Source organism: Dreissena polymorpha, chromosome 5 (genome assembly GCF_020536995.1).
Source record: "Dreissena polymorpha isolate Duluth1 chromosome 5, UMN_Dpol_1.0, whole genome shotgun sequence".
NCBI classification, from domain to species: domain Eukaryota; kingdom Metazoa; phylum Mollusca; class Bivalvia; order Myida; family Dreissenidae; genus Dreissena; species Dreissena polymorpha.
The window spans coordinates 62,001,980-62,022,840 of record NC_068359.1 but is presented as its reverse complement, the minus strand read 5'-3'; the positions used below and the strand labels follow the sequence as shown (position 1 = coordinate 62,022,840).

The window sequence follows — 20,861 nt, the reverse complement described above, 5'->3', positions numbered from 1 at the left end:
TTATCCGTCAATTTAACAATTAACATTCACCTGGAAGCTCATCGCTCTGCACCGAAGTTGTGTTTACACCAGGATTATGTGATTTTTCTCATAATTTTATTGAACATATTTTTTTTCCAGACCTTACAACACTGAAAGAGCAGTAATTTATCATTCATTAAAAGCCCAAATAACACTCAAAATCAGCAAATATTTTGTACAATATTTTGAAAAATAAAGTTAACACATAAAAAATCAATGTTCATTAATATAGCAAGAGCTATTTCTCATGAATTTGGCATTCTTCCTTAGCTGCCTGAAGCCAGTATCACCTTTGCTCGTAAATGTTCTGATATCTTTGAGGGAAATCTAACATGAAATATATTGTCACACAAAAAATAATAGGGAGCATTTTTTATCTCGTTAAATTTATTAAACCAGACCACATCTACCTCGAAATTTTGGCTATAGCTATAGTGAACACAGATGTTTTATGGATTAACTTTAGTTTACAAAATATTTTGTGAAATATTCGTTGATTGTGAGTACATGTATTATTGTTACTTTAATATGTAAAAATTAAAGTTTCAATAAACTTGATTCGGTAAGTTAAACACTTTCCGACGCCGATTGCATGCATTATTTTAACAAGGTTTCTATGACATTAATCAATTGAGACCTTTGCTGAATTCCTCTTGATGGACTGACCCCTCACGGATCTGAAACATTTTCTGAGATAAATCAACATTCTATATTGGGGGTTTCGGTAATAAAACATACGGGTAGAGAATTCCTCGAAGTTCCTACATGCAATAATGGTATTTGTAATAAAGAAAAGTTCTACAATAACTTTTTAGGTGTTTCATGAAAATATTAACATGATATTGCTTTCAAAAAAAGCAATTTATTATTAATATTTTGGTAAGTTTAAGCCTCTGCTGAAGCTGAGTTGGTACCAGCATCTCACTTTGTTATTACATAGCATTTTTAGCTTGACTATTATATATGAAATATATATAGTGGAGCTATCCTACTCACCCCGGCGTCGGCGTTCCCGTTAGCGTTAGCGTGCAAATGTTAAAGTTTGCGTACTTCCCCAAATATTTCCTATGTCCTTTGACACATTGCTTTTATATTGTGCACACTTCTTTACCAACATGACCCCAATCTATAAACAAGAGCAGACAACTGTATCAAGCATTTTGACAGAATTATGGCCCCTTTTATACTAAAAATATGCATATTATTGATAAATCTATGTAAAAGTTTGCTTACCACCCCGAATATTTTCTATGTCCTTTGACATATTGCTTTCATATTTTGCATACTTCTTTACCAACATGATCCCAATCTATAAACAAGAGCAGACAACTGTATCAAGCATTTTGTCAGAATTATGGCCCATTTTATACTTAGATAATTGAACATTTTGCTTTAATTGCCATAACTTCTTTATTTATGATCACATTTGATTCATACTTTGACAAAACAACACTTATCTGACATACCACAATGCACTCCACCCAAACCGTCCCCCATGCTCCACCCCAGAATCCCCCCCCCCCGCCAAAAAAAATTAAAAAAAATTGTTTCCTTATTTTTGAAAGATCATCTATTAAATGACCACACACCCACATTATACCCCCCCCCCTCTCCATGATGGCTAACGTTATACTGTCAAGCACTCGAATAGTCGAGCATGCTGTCCTCTGACAGCTCTTGTTTAATCTTTATAATAAGTGCAAAACACAAAATTTCATTTGGTCATTTATAAAAATAAATTAACACTCTATAGGGGATACCGACTCTCCATATAAAGTAATACCAATGACATCATTTAGCTGCTTAACCTTATTATGCACCCCTTTGAAATTGGGGTCACTAGGTAAAAGGTCAAGGTCACTGTTGCAATAAGTGTGAACATGGTTTCTGATCAATAACTCATCAATTAACTGACTGTAGGGCTTGATAATTCACATGTGCATTGGCCTTGGACAGTAGACGACCCCTATTGAAATTTAGGTCACTAGGTCAAATGCTAAGTTCCCTGTCACAATAAGTGTGAAAATTGTTTCTGATCAATAACTTGGCAACAAATTGACTGGCTTGACACTTCCCTCCATACTTTCCATGTACATTGGACTTGGACAGTAGATGACCCGTATTGATATTGGGGTCACAAGGTCAAAGGTCATAGTCACTGTCACAATAAGTGAGAAAATTGTTTCTGATCAATAACTCGTCAACCAATCAATAGATTGGCCTGATACTTCCCATGTGCATTGGTCTTGGACAGTTGATGACCATTTTGAAATTGAAGTCACTAGGTCAAAGGTTAAGGTCACTGTCACAATAAGTGTAAAAATTGTGTCCGATCAATAACTTGCCAACGAGTTGACCGATTTCTATGTCTCCGACAGCAGAACTCTCGTAATGATAATATTTCAATAATATTAACATCTTTTAATAAAAATTTGCTTCAGAATTTCCAGGTGTGGTGGAATTGCATACTGCCATGGTTATCCATTCGTAACATTGTACAACACTTGTCGAAAATGCAATTACACAATTTTAAGGTTAATTATATTAATGTTGTTGTTGTCTTTGGGGGTATAGGCAATATATTTTGCAATTGCTAACTTTGAACAATTACTCTCAGTGTTAATTTCTGGCAGGTCCACAGATTGGTGTTCCGTTTGCCGGTGCTCGACCAAAGACCAGTCCATTAAAGGCGGTGCGCTTAGATCAGAGTGGAGTTCATGTTTTACCAGAGCAGTTTAGTCAAATGAAGGTCGCAGTCCCTGTGGCGAGATGTAGGCATTCAAGTGTCTTATTTATAAATAAGCCATACTTTTATTTCAGGGACTGGTACAAATATAAATACGGGCTTGTTTTCGCCTAGCCGAAGGTGGAAGAATATAGTTTTGGCGTTTTTTGTCCGTCACTCTGTCAGCCCTTCTGTCACAAACGTTTTAGGGCTAAATCTCAGAAACCATATTAGATTTCAACATTAAACTTAAAAGGTGTTTGGATATAAATGAGAAGTGCCTCGCAAAAGAATTATAACCATGCACTTTCTTAAAGAAGAGTTATTGCCCTTTTTTGTTTTGTATGATGTAATTTGTCTGGTCTATATCTCAGATACTGTAAAGATTAAAAGGAACTTCTTAGGTGTATTGATATTAATGCAGAGAAGTGCCTTGCTATAGAACTATAGCCCTACTATTGGGCCGGGATATCAATTTAATGAATTTGCTAGTTGACATTGGTTTGGAAAGATTGTGTTGACATTATTTTTCATGATTAGTTCAAAGCAAAGTGTTTATAGATGTTTTCTTAATGGTACCAGTCCTGTGTGTTTAGCAGTGGTTTATGCTAAGAACTGTTGATCAAAATATGACCAAATTTGAACAATACAACATAAAACTCAACATTTTTTTGATGAGTTTGGTAAATGGCCTGTTTTGCCCAGAAATTAGTTAAAAAGGTTACACGAATTGATGTAAGGTTAAAAGATCTTTTACATTAAAAAAAGATCATTTATGAAAATATTTGTTTCAGCTGCACGAGGAGTCAGCCCATCAAGAGGAGCTGGGCAAAGGTCTCGATCCAGAAGCAGGGCAGAGAAGTCACAAGAAACCATGAAAGACATTTCCCAGAAATATGTCTGCATATATAATTTAGTAGTAAGTTGTAACCATGAAAGTAATTTCCTTGTTATAGGCGCGCAATTTGTAATTTACTAGTCAGTTATAGAAATAAGCGATTTTCCTCTGAAATACGTCTGAATATGCATTTTTTTAAAGTTCGAACGGATTAGAGACATTGTCCAGCACTAAGTCGGCAAGTTGCTAGTTTTAACTGTGAAAAAACATTGCTTAATTATAAATTTTGTTGTAATGACTTACTTCGTTTACATAATGTATAATAATAATAATAATAATACAAATAAAAATAATAAAGATGCTGCGGCTGATGATGATTATTATTATTTTTTTATTGCCAGACAGAATTGTAATTTAATACAACATAAACATAATACATAACTGTGATTACTTTTTTTTTTTTAGCTCATGACGACCATTTGTTATTATCCCCCGCCATAGGCGGAGGGATATTGTTTTGGCGTTGTCTGTCCGGCTTTCCAACCGTCCGTCTTTCTGTCCCTCCGTACGTCTTTCTGTCCGGAGCCATATCTTGGAAGTGCTTTGGTGGATTCATTGAAACTTGGTATGAGTATATATATATGGATAAGAAGATGATGCACGCCAAATGGCATTGTACACCTCCTCTTAATAACGAAGTTATGGCCCTTTGTATCCTGAAAAAATGTTTTTTAATATAAGCTTAGAGCTTTATCTCCATTAACACACGAGCCAAAGCCATGAAACTTTACATAGTTGTTCTCAACATCTGGGGGTGCTTCACATTCAACACCCATAATCCTAGGGGCTACGGTCAAGGTCACTCATTGAGGTCATAGGGCGTTGTCCATCTGTCCAGAAAACTTTTGTGTCCAGAATCATATTGGCAGGGAATATCAATTCAACAAATGTGCTTTATTACATTTTTGTCCTTTTGTAAAATGGCTGGCATTGTCAATACTTACCTTGTGATATTGCAAGAGGCCCCTTTATGAAACTTCATCAGAACATTTGGGCTTGGTTGAAAAAAATGGTTCACATGGGGTCAAAATCTAGGTCGCTGGGTCAAATACAGATTAATTTATGATGTTGTTGATAGGTCAAATTAAAGAAAACCCATTTGAACGCTCAAGAAGTCACATTTTTTAGTTGATCAGTTGAATAATTTGGCAGGAAGTGGGTAGGGCAGTTTTGCTTCTATGTAAAGGTCCCATCTTTTGCCCAATCATTTCGGCTGAGTTCATAAAAGTTCTGTTTTGTTGAAAAATATGGCTGTGGGGAGAAATACAGTTTGCAGATTTCTTTACACAAGTGTGTAATTATTGAAACACCGCCATCTCATAACAGAAAAGTTGGTTGGGTCTCAGGCGAGCGGCTTTGAGCGTTTAGCCCATTTGTTTTTCCCATTTTTAGCTCACCTGAGCTGTGCTCATGGCGAGTTTTTGTGATCCCCTTTTGTCCGTCGTGCATCGTGTGTCATGCGTCGTGCGGAGTCAACATTTGCCTTGTGAACACTCCAGAGGCCACATTTATTGTCCCATCTTCATGAAACTTCGTCAGAACATTTGTCCCATTGATACCTCGATTGAGTTCGAAACTGGGTCATGCTTGGTAAAAAACTAGGTAAAAAAAAAGAAAAAACCTTGTGAACACTGTTGAAGTCACATTTCATGCCCAATCTTCATGTAACTTTGTCAAAATGTTTGTCTAAATGATATGTTGGTTGAGTTCAAAAATGGTTCCGGTCCGTTGAAAAACATGGCCGCCTGGGGGCGCGGCAGTATTCCTTATATGGCTATAGAGAAACCTTGTGAACACTCTAGAAGTCACAATTTTTGGCCCAATCATCATGAAACTTGGTCAAAACATTGGTTTTATTGATATCTTGGATGAGTTTGAAAATGGTCCAGATCGGTGAAAAAACATGGCCACCAGGGGGCGGGGCACTTTTCTCTATATGTATATAGTGAAAACATGTGAACACTCTAGAAGTCACATTTTTGGTCCAATCTTCATGAAATTTGGTCAGAACATGTGTTTTCTGGATATGACGGTTGAGTTCGAAAATGGTCCAGATCGGTGGAAAAAACGTGGCCGCCAGGGGGTGTGGCAGTTTTCTCTATATGTATATAATGAAAGCATTTGAACAATCTAGTTGTGATAAGCCATAATGTTACAGAAAGATAACCTGTACATACTTTCTAATAGTTAACTCCCTTGTATAAACCTGGGTTTTCTTTCATAAAATGTGGTGTACATAAAGACAGTAGTTTGCATGCAATTTAATAAACATATGTCGTAAAATAACTGTACATGTACTAATGCACTGTAGAACCTTATCTTTGATCTTTACTGATAAGCCAAGTTAACCTACTGTGTTTTGGTGTATTTAGCAGACTACTGTGCTATGAAACTGTTTCCATGGCAACCTTGTTATTTGGCATTTTCTAAATTAGAAAGACTCTTTTGATTGAAATAACTTTTGTAAATTCTTCTTATTTTTTTACATTTGAGTCACTGGAGTTTTCCACTCTCCATAAATTGTGTTCTTTAGTTTAAGTTAGACTTATTTTATAGCCAAAATTTTTGAAGCAACTTCTAGACTAACAGTGACTAATATTTATATCAGTTTTTTTGACAGATTGTGAACTTCTTTTTACATTCATTAAGGTATTTGCTGTATTTGTTCATTTTTAACGATGCATAGATTCTTTGGACTAAAGTTAGTTATTTTCATTAAAGCTGCTTTGGTTTTCACTTATAGATTAATTCTTTGAGTGTATTCAGGCGTATCTGACTGGACCCCTTTAGTTAATTGAATAACAACCAGTAAGTGTGTTAGAAATAAGCGTTCTTTAATTAGACTCAATAAACATTTCCGTTTACATAAGTGCTCACACAGTTACATAACTCGTAAATGTCCCGTGACCGGTTCACTTGCGTAAGGGAACGAGACCACACTACCACAGTTGTTTATGGTAAGACTTTGTGAATACTTTTAGTCACATTTTTAGTTCAATCTGAATGACACTTGCTGATCTTGAAACATGGTGACAATCTTTATGAGCAAAATATTTTTTGCTCATGGTGAACTTTTGTGATCACCTGTTGTAAATTGTCTGTCTTCCGTTGTGTGTCATGAATATTTGCCTTGTTAACACTGTAGAGGCCACATTTATTGTTGGATCTTCATGAAACTTTCAGAAGATTTGTTCCAATAATATCTTGGACGAGTTCAAAAATGGTTCCAGTCTGTTGAAAAACATTTCCGCCATGGGGCCATTTGTTGTTCATTCTTAATGAAACTTGGTTAGAACATTTGTACTATTGATATCTTGGGCTGCAAAGAACAGGTCATTTCTTTTTATCTCAGGTGAGCGACTTTTGACCTGTCAGGCCCTCTTGTTAATGAAATTGAACGTAATACCACGACAGTGTACCTGTTTTTGTACATTTCTGAGTTAGCAGTAATATCATGGTTCAGTGAATGGTTCAGAACCTTCAATTTCGCCATGTATCTTTCACTTAAATTCCATCCTTAAGTCTCCTAATTTTACAGGGCAAATGCTCTTACGGGGCCCGTTGTTTTAACTACCACTGTGAGCTGCCTTATCAGTGGATGTTCAGAGCAAAAGGGTCAGAAGACTGGATTGAAGTTCAGCCAGCAGAAAACTTGCTTATGGAGCTGAATTACTCGGACCCTTCTAAGGAGGACTATTTTATTATGGTCAGGTAGGGTGAGGTTGTTAGAGGCTTTTATTCGGGTCTTTCTGAATTTCACTGCTATTCAGCTTGTTGTCCCCTACCGGTGAAACTGGAGGGGACTTATGGTTTGCGCTCTGTCTGTCAGTCTGCGTGTCTGTCAGTCTGTCACACTTTTCTGGATCCTGCGATAACTTTTAAAGTTCTTTATATATTTTTCATGAAACTTGAAACATGCCTTCATGGACAGATGGCAATATGGAGATTATGCATGTCAATTAATTTTGTTCCTACGACAAGAATTCTGGTTTCTATGGCAACAAATAAAAAAATACTGACAATTGTGGAGTTTCACCTGTAGGGGACCATTTTGCTTGGCGATCTCTTGTTTTCATTGTTGTTTTTAGTTATCATGCTCGTTTTATGTCAATCCATCTCCTCAAGAATATCTCTAGTGATGATTTTGTGTTTTTTTTTGTTGCTTACTGTTCTTTGTTGTAAAAGCATTGGTTTCCAGTCCTACAGTAACAATAGTTGTAGAAGGTTTTGTCCCCAAGTTTCATTGTTCGCATATACAAATTTGTCAATCTTAAGAGGTTTTGAATATAGGTATGATGCAAATGCAGGTAAATTATCAGATGAGAAATATTTGTGACCATCCGCTAGTCTTATTTTAAAGGTAATTTACAAATTGCACATATAATGGAAGACAATGAACACAACACAACATTAAACATACAATTGGGGTCACCTCACTTAACTACCTTAAAGGTATTTTTAAACTTTTGTCATGATGTTATTTTTTATTGCATTATCCTTTTCCAACTGACCTTCTGTTTATGGTGCATGTTGTTCTTCTAGTAAATTGCTGAATGAAAGACCAGCAAATTGTCTTTCTTGAAGTAGTCTCAGGATTTCTTAAAATATATATGTAAGACTCTTAAGAAAGAAAAAAGTTATTTGATTTTTTATCCAGTGGAAGATCCATAAAGCTTGACTATTCAACAATGACCACCATTGGTGACCATGTTCTGATGTTCCATCGGTTGTCAACGAACACCTCGATTGTCATGGATACTCAGCCCTTAGCAACCAAGTGGATATGGTATTGGAAGAATCAAGTTGGATCTTGGTCAAAATATGGCGATGTAAGTGCTCTAAATATAATGAACTGTGAGAAGAACCTGTTTTACTTGATTTTACTTAGGACTTTTTCAGTTAAGGGACAAGGCCAAAGCAAGCGATGATTGGGGAATACTAAAATCTTCAATTTTAATCTTTTACAAATAAGTTATTATTACATTTTAAAAATCTATGTTAACGCTTGTTATTATACCCTGCCAAAGGCAGTTGGAATATAAAATGTGCGGTGTCCGTCTGTCTGTAATTCTGGATGGCGGTCCGTCATTCCGGCCAAATTTTGAAATTGGCGGGGATATCAATTCAACAAATGCTTGTTTTTTTTCATTTACTGGTAGCATGATGATTCAACAGGATTTACAATGGAAATCATTTCTATGAAATAGCTAATAATTATCTAAACAATTAATTCATTTGTAAGTTTCTTGCATAGTTGTATTTGCAAAAAAGTACTGCCCACACAATATTGCATCACTTTCTTTCTTGATTCAGGAAGACCATGGGTATAAATCATCGCTTTGTAGCCATGAGATAGAGCAAGCCTTCATCAACAACCCAGAGGGCCAACTGGAGTTTAGTACGGCCGGACATAACTATGTTCTTAATTTCCAAGAAATGGTGCAGAGTAACCTGCATTACAAAACAAAGAGAGCAATCAGGCGACGGCCAGAATTTGTTGATGAGAAAGAATTTGAAATGAGGAAAAAGCAAGGAAAAAGTCAGTAAGTACAATCTTAAGATGCATGTTTTTATTTTAAATCTGTTTTACAATATGTTTGAACTAAGAACTAATACTTGTCTCTTTTTATGCTTCCCGAATGAATGCAGTCAAAGGTCATGAATGTGCATTTCTTCTTTGTTACTTTAGATGCCTTGAAGGATTTTGATAAAACTAAAGATTATTGTTCCCCATGGCCAAGCTATGTGTCTTGTGAAAATCTCAAGCTACTTTGTGAAAGGTTAAGGTCACAATTTTAGGTCAAAGATATAGAGAATACTAGGTTAGTGTTGAATACAGAGAAGTTTATGTTGCGAGGCTTAGAACGCCGGGAGCGCGAGCCTTGGCAAGCGCTTTCGGTGTTCGAGCCGAGCAACATAAACTTCTCTGTATTCAACGCTAATCCTAGTATTCTATTTATCCCATTTGATTTTTTTCAACGTGACATTTAACATAAATAGATCTAACAACCTTAACAATAATTTTAATTCAGTTTTAAAAACGCTTAAAATCTAACGAATGTAACCATGCGTAGTGATATAAATGTATTTGTTTTGGTACGCAAAATAGTCTTTAAAAAATTCACACACAAACTGTAGAACAAGTAAAAATATCACCATATGCCTCGATTCAATTTTACGCAGTATCCGAATTGCAACACATTACGACTGCAAAAAGAAGATTTTACTTTACTATAATTCATTTTATTTTCGAAAGAAAATGATCAAAATCCAATATGGTGGCGATTGCTTCCTGACAAAATGATGTCGATGTCAACATACATGTACACCGTCGACGACCTTGACAATTTCGACGAGTAAACAGACAATTGCAGTGACTGACACTTTATTATGCCCCCCTTCGAAGAAGAGGGGGTATATTGCTTTGCTCATGTCGGTCTGTCGGTTGGTCTGTCGGTCTGTCCGTCCACCAGGTGGTTGTCAGACGATAACTCAAGAACGCTTAGGCCTAGGATCATGAAACTTCATAGGTACATTGATCATGACTCACAGATGACCCCTATTGATTTTAAGGTCACTAGGTCAAAGGTCAAGGTCACGGTGACCCGAAATAGTAAAATGGTTTCCGGATGATAATTCAAGAACGCTTATGCCTAGGATCATGAAACTTCATAGGTAGATTGATCATGACTAGCAGATGACCCCTATTGATTTTTAGTCACTAGGTCAAAGGTCAAGGTCACGGTGACCCGAAATAGTAAAATGGTTTCCGGATGATAATTCAAGAACCCTTATGCCTAGGATCATGAAACTTGATAGGTAGATTGATCATGACTAGCAGATGACCCCTATTGATTTTCAGGTCACTAGGTCAAAGGTCACGGTCACGGTGACCCGAAATAGTAAAATGGTTTCCGGATGATAACTCAAGAACGCTTATGCCTAGGATCATGAAACTTGATAGGTACATTGATCATGACTGTCAGATGACCCCTATTGATTTTCAGGTCACTAGGTCAAAGGTCAAGGTCACAGTGACCGGAAATAGTAAAATGGTTTCCTGATGATAACTCAGGAAAGCTTATGGCTAGGATCATGAAACTTCATAGGTACATTGATCATGACTCGCAGATGACCCCTATTGATTTTCAGGTCACTAGGTCAAAGGTCAAGGTCACAGTTACAAAATGGCTGTCACTACAACTTAGAGCCCATATGGGGGGCATGCATGTTTTACAAACAGCCCTTGTTTGACCTAATATACAGGGCAATACGTTTTCCGACTTCGGACGAAGAATTTAAGTACGCGCAGAACGTGTTTTTTTATATAATGTTATGGGTATGCCATGTGTGATCAGATGCATCAATGGCGTCCATGTTAAAATCATTTTTCCGAGAACAGGGAATGACAAAAGTACAAAAAAAGCAAAACACGTGCGAACTAGTATTCTACCTTTAATTATCCTTTAAAATCCATCTTATAATCAATTTAACTCAATAATTTACGATTTTGCATCTAGGGTCTTTAATAATTATTTTAGCATAGTTAAATAAAGACCCTTATGCCATCCTATCACTTTATTCAAATGAGATTACGAACACAATAAACTTTCTTCTTCGTTACACGCTACGTCATGTACTCTACATTACTGCTGTTAAAATGAACCGGAGCAGTTTATCAAATAATAGCCGTTGGTAAACTCGGTTGCATTTGCAGATTTCTGCATACAAACATAATTATGTTTAAACTTGCACACTATTTGTCTTTGGTAAATGCGCTTATTGTACAAGAAAATAATTTAATATATAAATACACAAAGATTGAAAACATTCCATTACACAACAAATAAATGAGTGGATAATACCCGTATACAAAATGGGACGTTCCGAATTCCAGTGTGGTGCTATTTTTACCATCTTATACTTTACACAGCTCTATGCCTAACGTGAATTAAATCGGAAAGCAAATATTGCAGATTATTTATGAATTGTGCGATATTTGTATGGCTTGTTGTACATTCTTAAATCTCAAAAGTATATGCATGGGTTATAAACAATGCACATTACACGAAATAAGGAAAATGTGATAAATTGACAATTCATTCTGTCGATATACAGTACATGTACGTGTGAATTACATTGCGTTTATAATAAATTGTCAAATATTTTTTGGGGAAAATTATGCAATAAGTGTCATTTTCAGCTGATTCATCATTATAGGGATGGCGAAAAATTATGTCATATGACTTGATTTAAAGGTTGAAGGTCGTATAATTTTGAAGCTAAAGTTTTCTCGACTTGATTTCTTATGAAAAATCATTCAGTGGTAAAGTAAAAAATAGTCCGTGCATGCGAAAGGTATATCCCACAGTGTTGAATACAGGCTAGTATATTTTATAAGCTGTTTTACCGTCAATGATGCGTTGAAAATGGGATAAAATGATTTTTTGTTCCTTCAGTGTACATTATGTAACTTCTGGTGTTTTTTTTATATCACTATAACTTTTTATGACTGGACAATATGTCAATTTCACTCCTCTTTGAGAGGCCTTGAATGCTCTTTTCTGTTTCATTATTCGTTTATGCCTGAGGATTTCAATATATCATGAAATTTGTAATACCTTTTACCAATAGAAATCTACTACAAATAGCGTTTTCGCCTTATAAAAAGGTCAAAGTTATTAAATATTATTTGTGAAGTGTATCCGTTGTGTCTCTATTTGCCTTTATTCCTACTTAAGCAGCATTCAAAGTTTAACACAAAAAGTAGAATTTTTTCAAACTTAAATTCTCGTTTCACTCAAGCAAAAGAATAAAAGGTCTGCCAATTTCAACATTCAAAATATTGGCAGCAATAAAAGCTGCATCTTGTATCTTGAATGTTGAAAATGGCAGACCATTTTTGGCTAACATTCTTTGATCAACAAACAAAACATGGCATATTCCTATAAGAAATTACACTTTGAATATTTCGTGAATTTCCATCTAAAAGTAAAAGAGCACTTAACCCAAATAAAAAATCTTTTTGGCTACTCACACTGTTCTCAATCCGTCAAGTGTTCATAAAACCACTGTAAACATCGATTTATTTGAGTACATCAATAATTGAAAAATATATATTGCTGTCTAATCCGGTTAATGCGAGTCATATATTACACAATTTTTAAATACATTTTATTATAACAATCCATCATAAACACACATATACGTAACATTATAATGCGACTGCGTTTCAAAATGCCCAGACACTTGCCTCATTGCATGTTTCAATCCACGATTGCCTTAGCAAGCTGACGCAAGCATTAACCCGTTTTGTTTTACATTCATATCAAAGGAAATGATGAAATGGATATATACCTTACGGCAATTGTTATTATACGGTTAATATATTTGAAATTTATACATTTAAAAAATGTATACCAAATTTAAGAATATATGAATACGAATTTGTATATGAATACGAATTTGATACATTTTAACAAGGTAATCGTCTAAACGTCATACATGCTTCTGACCTTAAACCGGAAATGAAGATGTCAGCTATGTACATTTAGGAGCAGGATAATGTATTTTAGGCACAAAAAGTTTTTCCAACACACAGATTGTTTTCTAAAATTAATTTAGCGGTGGGATTAAAAAAGTATTAACCCCATAGTGACAAAAGATTGTGTTGTTTATAATGCTCGTAGGTGGAAGGTGAAGGTCACAAATCATAAATTTTTATTCTTAGAATTTACTTTTGTATGACACGTTTCATATAACATCAGTAATGCATCCTTCGAAACTTGGATACTTGCAAAGATGAAGTACATGTACTATCAACACACCTACACAATCTGACCTTATGTTGACCTTAATACTGACCTTTTATTTGACTAATGGAAATGGCTTATAAATCTATACTGACAAGGCTTCCGCCGGAGGAATACCCAGTCATTGAATTCAACATTTTCTCAATTTGTCTGTGATTAAAATGTTTAAACATTTACCTTTCTACTTGAACCAGTTGAATATGTGCGCCATAACTTAAACTCAATGATTTTTGCTGGTAAACAATGATTCTGCAGTCATTATTTTTAAATACATTTATGCTACTTTTTTGTGTAGACCCATGCCTGGTATAGGTCCAGCAGGTGCTGCTGTCGACATTCCCAGACCCCCAGCAGCCTGGAGTCTCCGTGTCTCTGATGATCTCATCAATCACTATCGAATCATCCAGGTAGGTTTTACACCTTAACACAGTTTCCAGGTGTGGTTTGCTCGTTAGCACAGATTTAAGGTATATTGTACCCATTAACATAGGTTTCAGGTACCGTCTCCAAAAAAGCACAGACCCCAGGTTTAGGCTATGTACTATAGGCTATTTTTATGCCCCCCTTCCAAGAAGAGGGGGTATATTGCTTTGCTCATGTCGGTCGGTCGGTCAGTCGGTATGTCGGTCCGTCCACCAGGTGGTTTCCGGATGATAACTCAAGAACGCATACGCCTAGGATCATGAAACTTCATAGGTAGATTGATCATGACTCGCAGATGACCCCTATTGATTTTGAGGTCACTAGGTCAAAGGTCAAGGTCACGGTGACCCGAAATAGTAAAATGGTTTCCGGATGATAACTCAAGAATGCATACGCCTAGGATCATGAAACTTCATGGGTAGATTGATCATGACTCGCAGATGACCCCTATTGATTTTGAGGTCACTAGGTCAAAGGTCAAGGTCACGGTGACCCGAAATAGTAAAATGGTTTCCGGATGATAACTCAAGAATGCATACGCCTAGGATCATAAAACTTCATGGGTAGATTGATCAAGACTCGCAGATGACCCCTATTGATTTTGAGGTCACTAGGTCAAAGGTCAAGGTCACGGTGACCTGAAATAGTAAAAATGGTTTTCGGATGATAACTCAAGAACGCATATGCCTAGGATCATGAAACTTCATAGGTAGATTGATCATGACTCGCAGATGACCCCTATTGATTTTGAGATCACAAGGTCAAAGGTCAAGGTCACGGTGACCCGAAATAGTAAAATGATTTTCGGATGATGACTCAAGAACGCTTTTGCCTAGGATCATGACACTTCATAGGTACATTGATCGTGACTCGCAGATGACCCCTATTGATTTTCAGGTCACTAGGTCAAAGCTCAAGGTCACAGTGACAAAAAACGTATTCACACAATGGCTGCCACTACAACGGACAGCCCATATGGGGGGCATGCATGTTTTACAAACAGCCCTTGTTAAGGCTCGTTTTTGGTGAAGTAACGGGAACAGTGTTTACATTTATTGCAAACTCGGTCTAAAACAAGGGTATATGATCGAAACAAAATTATTTTCCTTGTTCATGAACAAATTTGTACAACAATTACGGTATTAAATAAAGGCGCGAGGGGATAAACATTGTACCAAATAATGAAGAATTTGTTCTGCTTATGTTTGCAGACGATGTTGATATTCTAGCTTATACAGTGCCAACCCGATTCATTGCACAAGTTCTGTACTAGAACAGGAAACCATGTAAACACATCGAAAACAAAAATTATGTTCTTCAGAAAGGGGGGTAGACCATCAATGATGTACTTTACTTTAATTGACGTTGTTCAGTCCTTCACCTATTTTGGTGTCTGCTTCTGTCCATCTCATTCTTTAACTAAAATGGCGTATGAAAATTCAATTCAGGGGAAGCGTGCCTTGAATGGCATATAATCGTCCTTGTATAAATATCGTCAAATATCTAATTAAGTCTTCTTTAAATAGTTTTACCGAAAAATACATCCTGTTTTATCACATGGCAGGGAAATTTGGAGTTTTAAAGAAATTCCATGTATCAAATCAGTCCTCGTGCAAAAGATACCTTTTTGTTGGTGACCAAACATCAATAATAAAACACCTCGGATAATTCCACTAGATTTTTAAAATATTGGATGAAAATAATGAGCATGATTGACACCAGATACATAAAAAATGCTACAATTTATTATTGAACACAAACTTAAATCTCTACTTTAATAGGGTCCCAATAAGAATCTTACCTAGACATCATATTTGTGCTCAAATTTAGGCGCAGTTTTGCAGTTTGATTGTGCTGCGATGTTTCTCAATTCCATTTTATAAAGCATGACACTCTTAAATTGTACTAAAAACAAACATACAACTAAACAATGTAGAGGGATGAGGAAACAAGTCTGAAGAAAAGAGACTATTTCAAAATATACAGACTTATGGCCAATTTGTACATGTCATCTACGATAAACTTTCTTCAGTTGGATAAGAAGAACCCTGCAATGCGACAGGAGTACCAAGAGATAGAAGATTTATTTTGTAAGCATCTCCCCAGCACAGTCACCATCAAGTCGATTGAGAGGGTGGAAAATGGGGAGCTCTGGCACAGCTATGAAAGGTTACACTGTCAAAATTTATCTTCTCTCCATTTATTATTATGTGCATGGAAGATTTATCAATTATCTCTATATATTATCCTTTCATATTGGCTAGAGAAAAACATGTATGTTTCAGTAAATTTTCATGAATGGGAATACATTTGGATTGATAAGGAGTACAAGTTTTATGATATCATTTCATTTGTTTATTATGATGTCACTGTATGATAGTTGCGTCAATTTGTACAACTTGTCTTTTATTATTTTTCAATCAATCATCCATGTTACTCCTCGCCAATGGGATAATGTTTAATCAAGCCAATGTTTGCCGTTACATTGTTTTATCAAGCCCATTCTAGCCGTGACATTGTTTGATTTCATGTCAGCAAGAAAATTAAGATGCGCAAGAAGAATAGCAACCAAGATGTCAAGGAAGAACGATTGTTCCATGGAACCAAGGGCGAAATTGTGGAAGCTATATTTAGACAAGGATTTGATTTCCGTTTGAGTGGGAAAGAGTCAGGTAATGCGGTTACTAGTTCTAGAATACAAACAAAATCCGTTTAAAAGTGTAAAACGATCATTACACGTTAAAACTCTGAAATGTGCCTTTGAAAAAAGTCTAAATATAAATTTTAATGAAAATGTTCTTTTTGCTATTTGCGTCTTGATGAGTCTTGGTCAAAACATTTCTTCTCATCATTTCTGAACCTAGATGGAAGCTTGCTCACTTTAGATACAAAACTAGGTCACTGTTAGCAGAATGTATAAACCTGTCTCGTCAATATAAGCTTAAGATCACATTGGTAGTTTAATTGTTTGAGCCTGTGTGTTCAAGTCGTTTTGATGTCTCTAGTGTGACCTTCTTACGATTTTCATGTAACTTGTCGCAAGTACTTATCATATCCAGCCAGTGTGTATTATCCAAAAGGTCAATGTTACATTTGATCCAAGCAATCATGGAAGAAGATAGAGCTGTCCTTTATTCGGCCTTTAATGACTTGAAACAAATAAATATTTTCTATTTAATAAATAAATTTATGTTTAATATTTTGAAAAACAAATAACTGACTTCATACAAATGTATTCACATAAATTTCACTGTTTACTTTAGGTGCCATTCACGGTAAAGGAAGTTATTTTTCCAACTCTTCGGAGTATTCAAACCATTACACAGACTTAGGTCAAAACACCAAAATGATGTTTGTCGCAAAAGTGCTTATCGGAGAGTATGCCAAGGGAGACAAATCTTACACTCGACCACCGCCGAAAGACCCAAGCAATCGGACGAGCCCGTTGTATGATTCATGCGTAGATAGTGTTAAAACGCCGAAGATTTTTGTCATTTTTCAGCTTGATCAGGTTTATCCAGAATACTTAATTAAATATGAATACATGTATGACATCCAAGTGTAAAAATATTTACTCAAATTAGTCTAAAAATTAGTAAATTGCAGACCCAACTATTATGGTTACGTTTGAGATGCACACATTTAAGTTTTAACCCATTTATGCCTTGTGGACTCTCCCATTCTTCTACATTGGATCAATTTATTTCGAAAATTAGGGATGCCTAGTATATTTATTTCTATATTTAGAATATTTCTTACAGAAATTCCTTTAAGCAAACAGGGTAGACCCAGATGAGGCGCCGCATCATGCCAAGGCCTTCTTTCTAGACATTAGGCATAAATTGGTTAATGTCAGAAGATAGTTACCTTCAATGACTTTAGAAATAAACCAATTGATTTCTGTAGATTAATAAGCCCAACTTTCCTACCATTGAGTTATTAAATGGTACTTAAATTGAATGCGTTTTAATTCCCTTTTATTATTGTTTGAGTTGCAATGCTGTGAGGATAACTTTTATTTACACTTATATGTATCATGAATATTGCTGGGCCAAGTGTGAGGTTGAGCACTCTAAAACTGGTTTGATCTCCCAATGCTTTGCATTGACCGTTTCAAGGCGGTAAACCCAGCTTTATTCTTATATGTGTCTATGTTGTTTTGTATTGTACTGTTTTGGCAATTGGTCACTTGCCTTAAATAAACAACCAACTAATTGTATATAATGAGAATGTAATACTGCTCCAGCAGCTGGAGTTTAACTTCTTTTTATTAATCATTATTTTATTTGGATACATTGAAAGTCTGTAAAGGTTTCATTTTTGGTTGTGATTAGGTAGTTTGTAAAAGATAAAGTATGAAATATGAAACTGAACTTAGAGTTTTCTGCTTTCTAAATCTTCAAAAAAAGATACTTTCTGTTCATATCTGGTTCATACACATGTATCTAATCTTATTTCATTATTAAAGGCCAATTTAGTTCCGGGCCTAGCCTACTGATTTTGAGAAGTATTATCGCTTAAATAGCTGATTGGGAAATTAACAAATCTGGTGTCAATTTTGATATGGGGGAAATCATCATGATTTTTGAAAGTTTTCTTTTAGAATACGTCTTTAATCAGCTTGTGTTGGTCTTGTTCAGTTTATATATTTTCCCAACTGTGAATGTTTATAGCAACACCTTTTGTCATTCTGGTCGGGAACATCTGCTTATATGCTCCATAGCTCATCTTGCTATTTTCGGAGAAAACCCGAGGTATTGTCATAGCCAGCTCATCGTCCGCCGTCTGACGTCTGCCGTCCAAGTCGTGCTAAAACCTTAACATTTTGTAAAGGTTTTATACATTGGCTCTAAAATCAAAGTGCTTCAACCTACAACTTTGAAACTTCATATGTAGCTGCACTTTGATGAGTTCTACATGCCACACCCATTTTTGGGTCACTAGGTCAAAGGTCAAGGTCACTGTGACCTCTAAAAAAAAATAAAAAAAATTCTGACAAGCTTTCATTTATTCAAAACTGCACCCGCCGCCGAGCGTGGAACCCGTTATGCGGTGCTCTTGTTTTAACCTTCGTTTGCATGTGATTTTGTCGTTTCCACTTCATGCAAGTATTGCCATTATCGTTTCTGAATTTTACTACACTTTTTGCGCTCCAATCTATTGCTTATTGATAACATGGACTGCATACAAAAGTAGTCCGGCGAGCTGAAGGTCCATGTCCCTTAAACAGAAAAAAATGATCGCATATATTTCCTAGATGGAGTATATATCCTGTGCGTATTTAGGGACTTTTCTGATTGAAATAGCAGAATTATTTTTCTGTAACAGCACTTCACGGTCAAGGTCAAAGTATAACAGGAATTTTATATAGCAGTATAGTTTAGCCAGACGTAACATTTTTTAAAAGGCCTGAAATGGGGGAAGGAGGCCTAAAAAATGACTGAGTGACTTTTTGTGTGAAACTTTGTCAGATGGTTAATTGTGAACATTGTAAGTGATGTAATGTGCAGTTTCCAAATAAGTACTGATATTCAAGCATCCATTTAGCTGATATTTTATATAGTGTGTTCTATGTTCGAAATAATTGTATGTTAATATAACCGGTTATACTGAATCTATCGTTGAACCATGAAAAGTCCACCGTAACTGACGGACTTGAGAAAACATACATTTAAATTTAATAATTCCTTCTCCTATGATGAGCACAGTGGAAGTGTTTTATGAAAACTTTATGTGCTGTGAAACACAAATGGGTCAAAATGCTGCTGAAATTAAGACATAACTTCTGTAACAACCTTTTGTTGTCATCTTTGTAAGTAGTCGCACTACTATGTAAGTGTGGGCCATGAAAGCCCTTTTGTCTAATGTTTTATTATTTTTAATATTTATGTTTTTACATTTTCTTTATAATTTAGGTGCTTAAACGTATTTTAGTACACTACTTAATTGTGCCATAAAGACAAAATGTATAAGTGCTTAAGGCATTTTATAATTTGTTTGCATGTATATGCTTTGTTTCTAGACATGTTTTGTATTGCTTTGTTACAGCCTTATGAATGATTTTGCCATATTTAAATTAGTATTGCACGTTTCATGGATTCGTATTTAATGTTTGCCCATCTCTTTGTTTCGCTGCCCATAGACGCTTGCATTCTTCGGTCAACTATGTTTAAACAACTTTTTCACGAGGTTTTGTTTTAATACAATTTTTTTAGTACTGTAGAGCCAGAATTTATGAAGGAATCTTGAAACTTTTTCTGATTGTTTATATATTAGCAATATGTAGACCAAGTTCAAATCTGGTTCAAGTGGGGTAAAAAAATGGTCAACGCCTAAATCTAAAATCTGAATGTTGTTTATTACTTGGTGAAACTTTGTCTTGACAATATCTAGGCTATTTTAGATTCTGGTTCAAGTGGGCACAAAACGAGGTAACCTGGCCAAATCTAAGAAAATGTAGACCAAGTTCAAATCTGGTTCAAGTCTGGTTCAAGTGGGGTAAAAAAATGGTCAACGCCTAAATCTAAAATCTGAATGTTGTTTATTACTTGGTGAAACTTTGTCTTGACAATATCTAGGCTATTTTAGATTCTGGTTCAAGTGGGCACAAAACGAGGTAACCTGGCCAAATCTAAGAAAAACATTGTTGCCACTCTTAAATTCTCATTTATTATTGAATCTTGGTGGACCTTGTTAGAATGTGTTTTTTTCACAAAGGTATTTTGAGCCTCTGTGAGTATAATTTCCTTGATAACAATGTCTTTATTATTGAATCTAACTGAATTAACTGTTAACAATATTATTTATTGAAACATCTTTATACACATGTATATATTTACACGTTCATTGTTTACCAATAATATCCGATACGTACGGAGCTCGGGAAAATTAATATGTCTTTTTAGCTCACCTGATTGGTCAGGTGAGATTTTGTGACCGGTCTTTGTCCGTCGTATGTCCATCCGTCCATCCGTCCGTCCGT

The 20,861-nt window shown here is 35.6% G+C and overlaps 1 protein-coding gene across 2 annotated transcripts in view; it reads left to right on the top strand.

The window, feature by feature from the left end:
• LOC127831630 (protein mono-ADP-ribosyltransferase PARP12-like) overlaps positions 1-20,315 on the top strand; it is a 31,387-nt gene extending 11,072 nt beyond the window's left edge. Inside the window, exons 4-12 of one of the 2 annotated variants that reach the window (XM_052356611.1) lie at positions 2,655-2,792; positions 3,541-3,665; positions 7,183-7,355; positions 8,302-8,473; positions 8,958-9,187; positions 13,752-13,863; positions 15,912-16,048; positions 16,415-16,551; positions 17,143-20,315. In XM_052356611.1, coding sequence (XP_052212571.1) covers positions 2,655-2,792; positions 3,541-3,665; positions 7,183-7,355; positions 8,302-8,473; positions 8,958-9,187; positions 13,752-13,863; positions 15,912-16,048; positions 16,415-16,551; positions 17,143-17,444 — 1,526 coding nt within the window. In that variant the 3' untranslated portion in view covers positions 17,445-20,315. The remainder of the gene's footprint in view (positions 1-2,654; positions 2,793-3,540; positions 3,666-7,182; positions 7,356-8,301; positions 8,474-8,957; positions 9,188-13,751; positions 13,864-15,911; positions 16,049-16,414; positions 16,552-17,142) is intronic. The other variant, XM_052356612.1, reaches the window with a different exon arrangement.
• Positions 20,316-20,861: the final 546 nt, after the last annotated feature.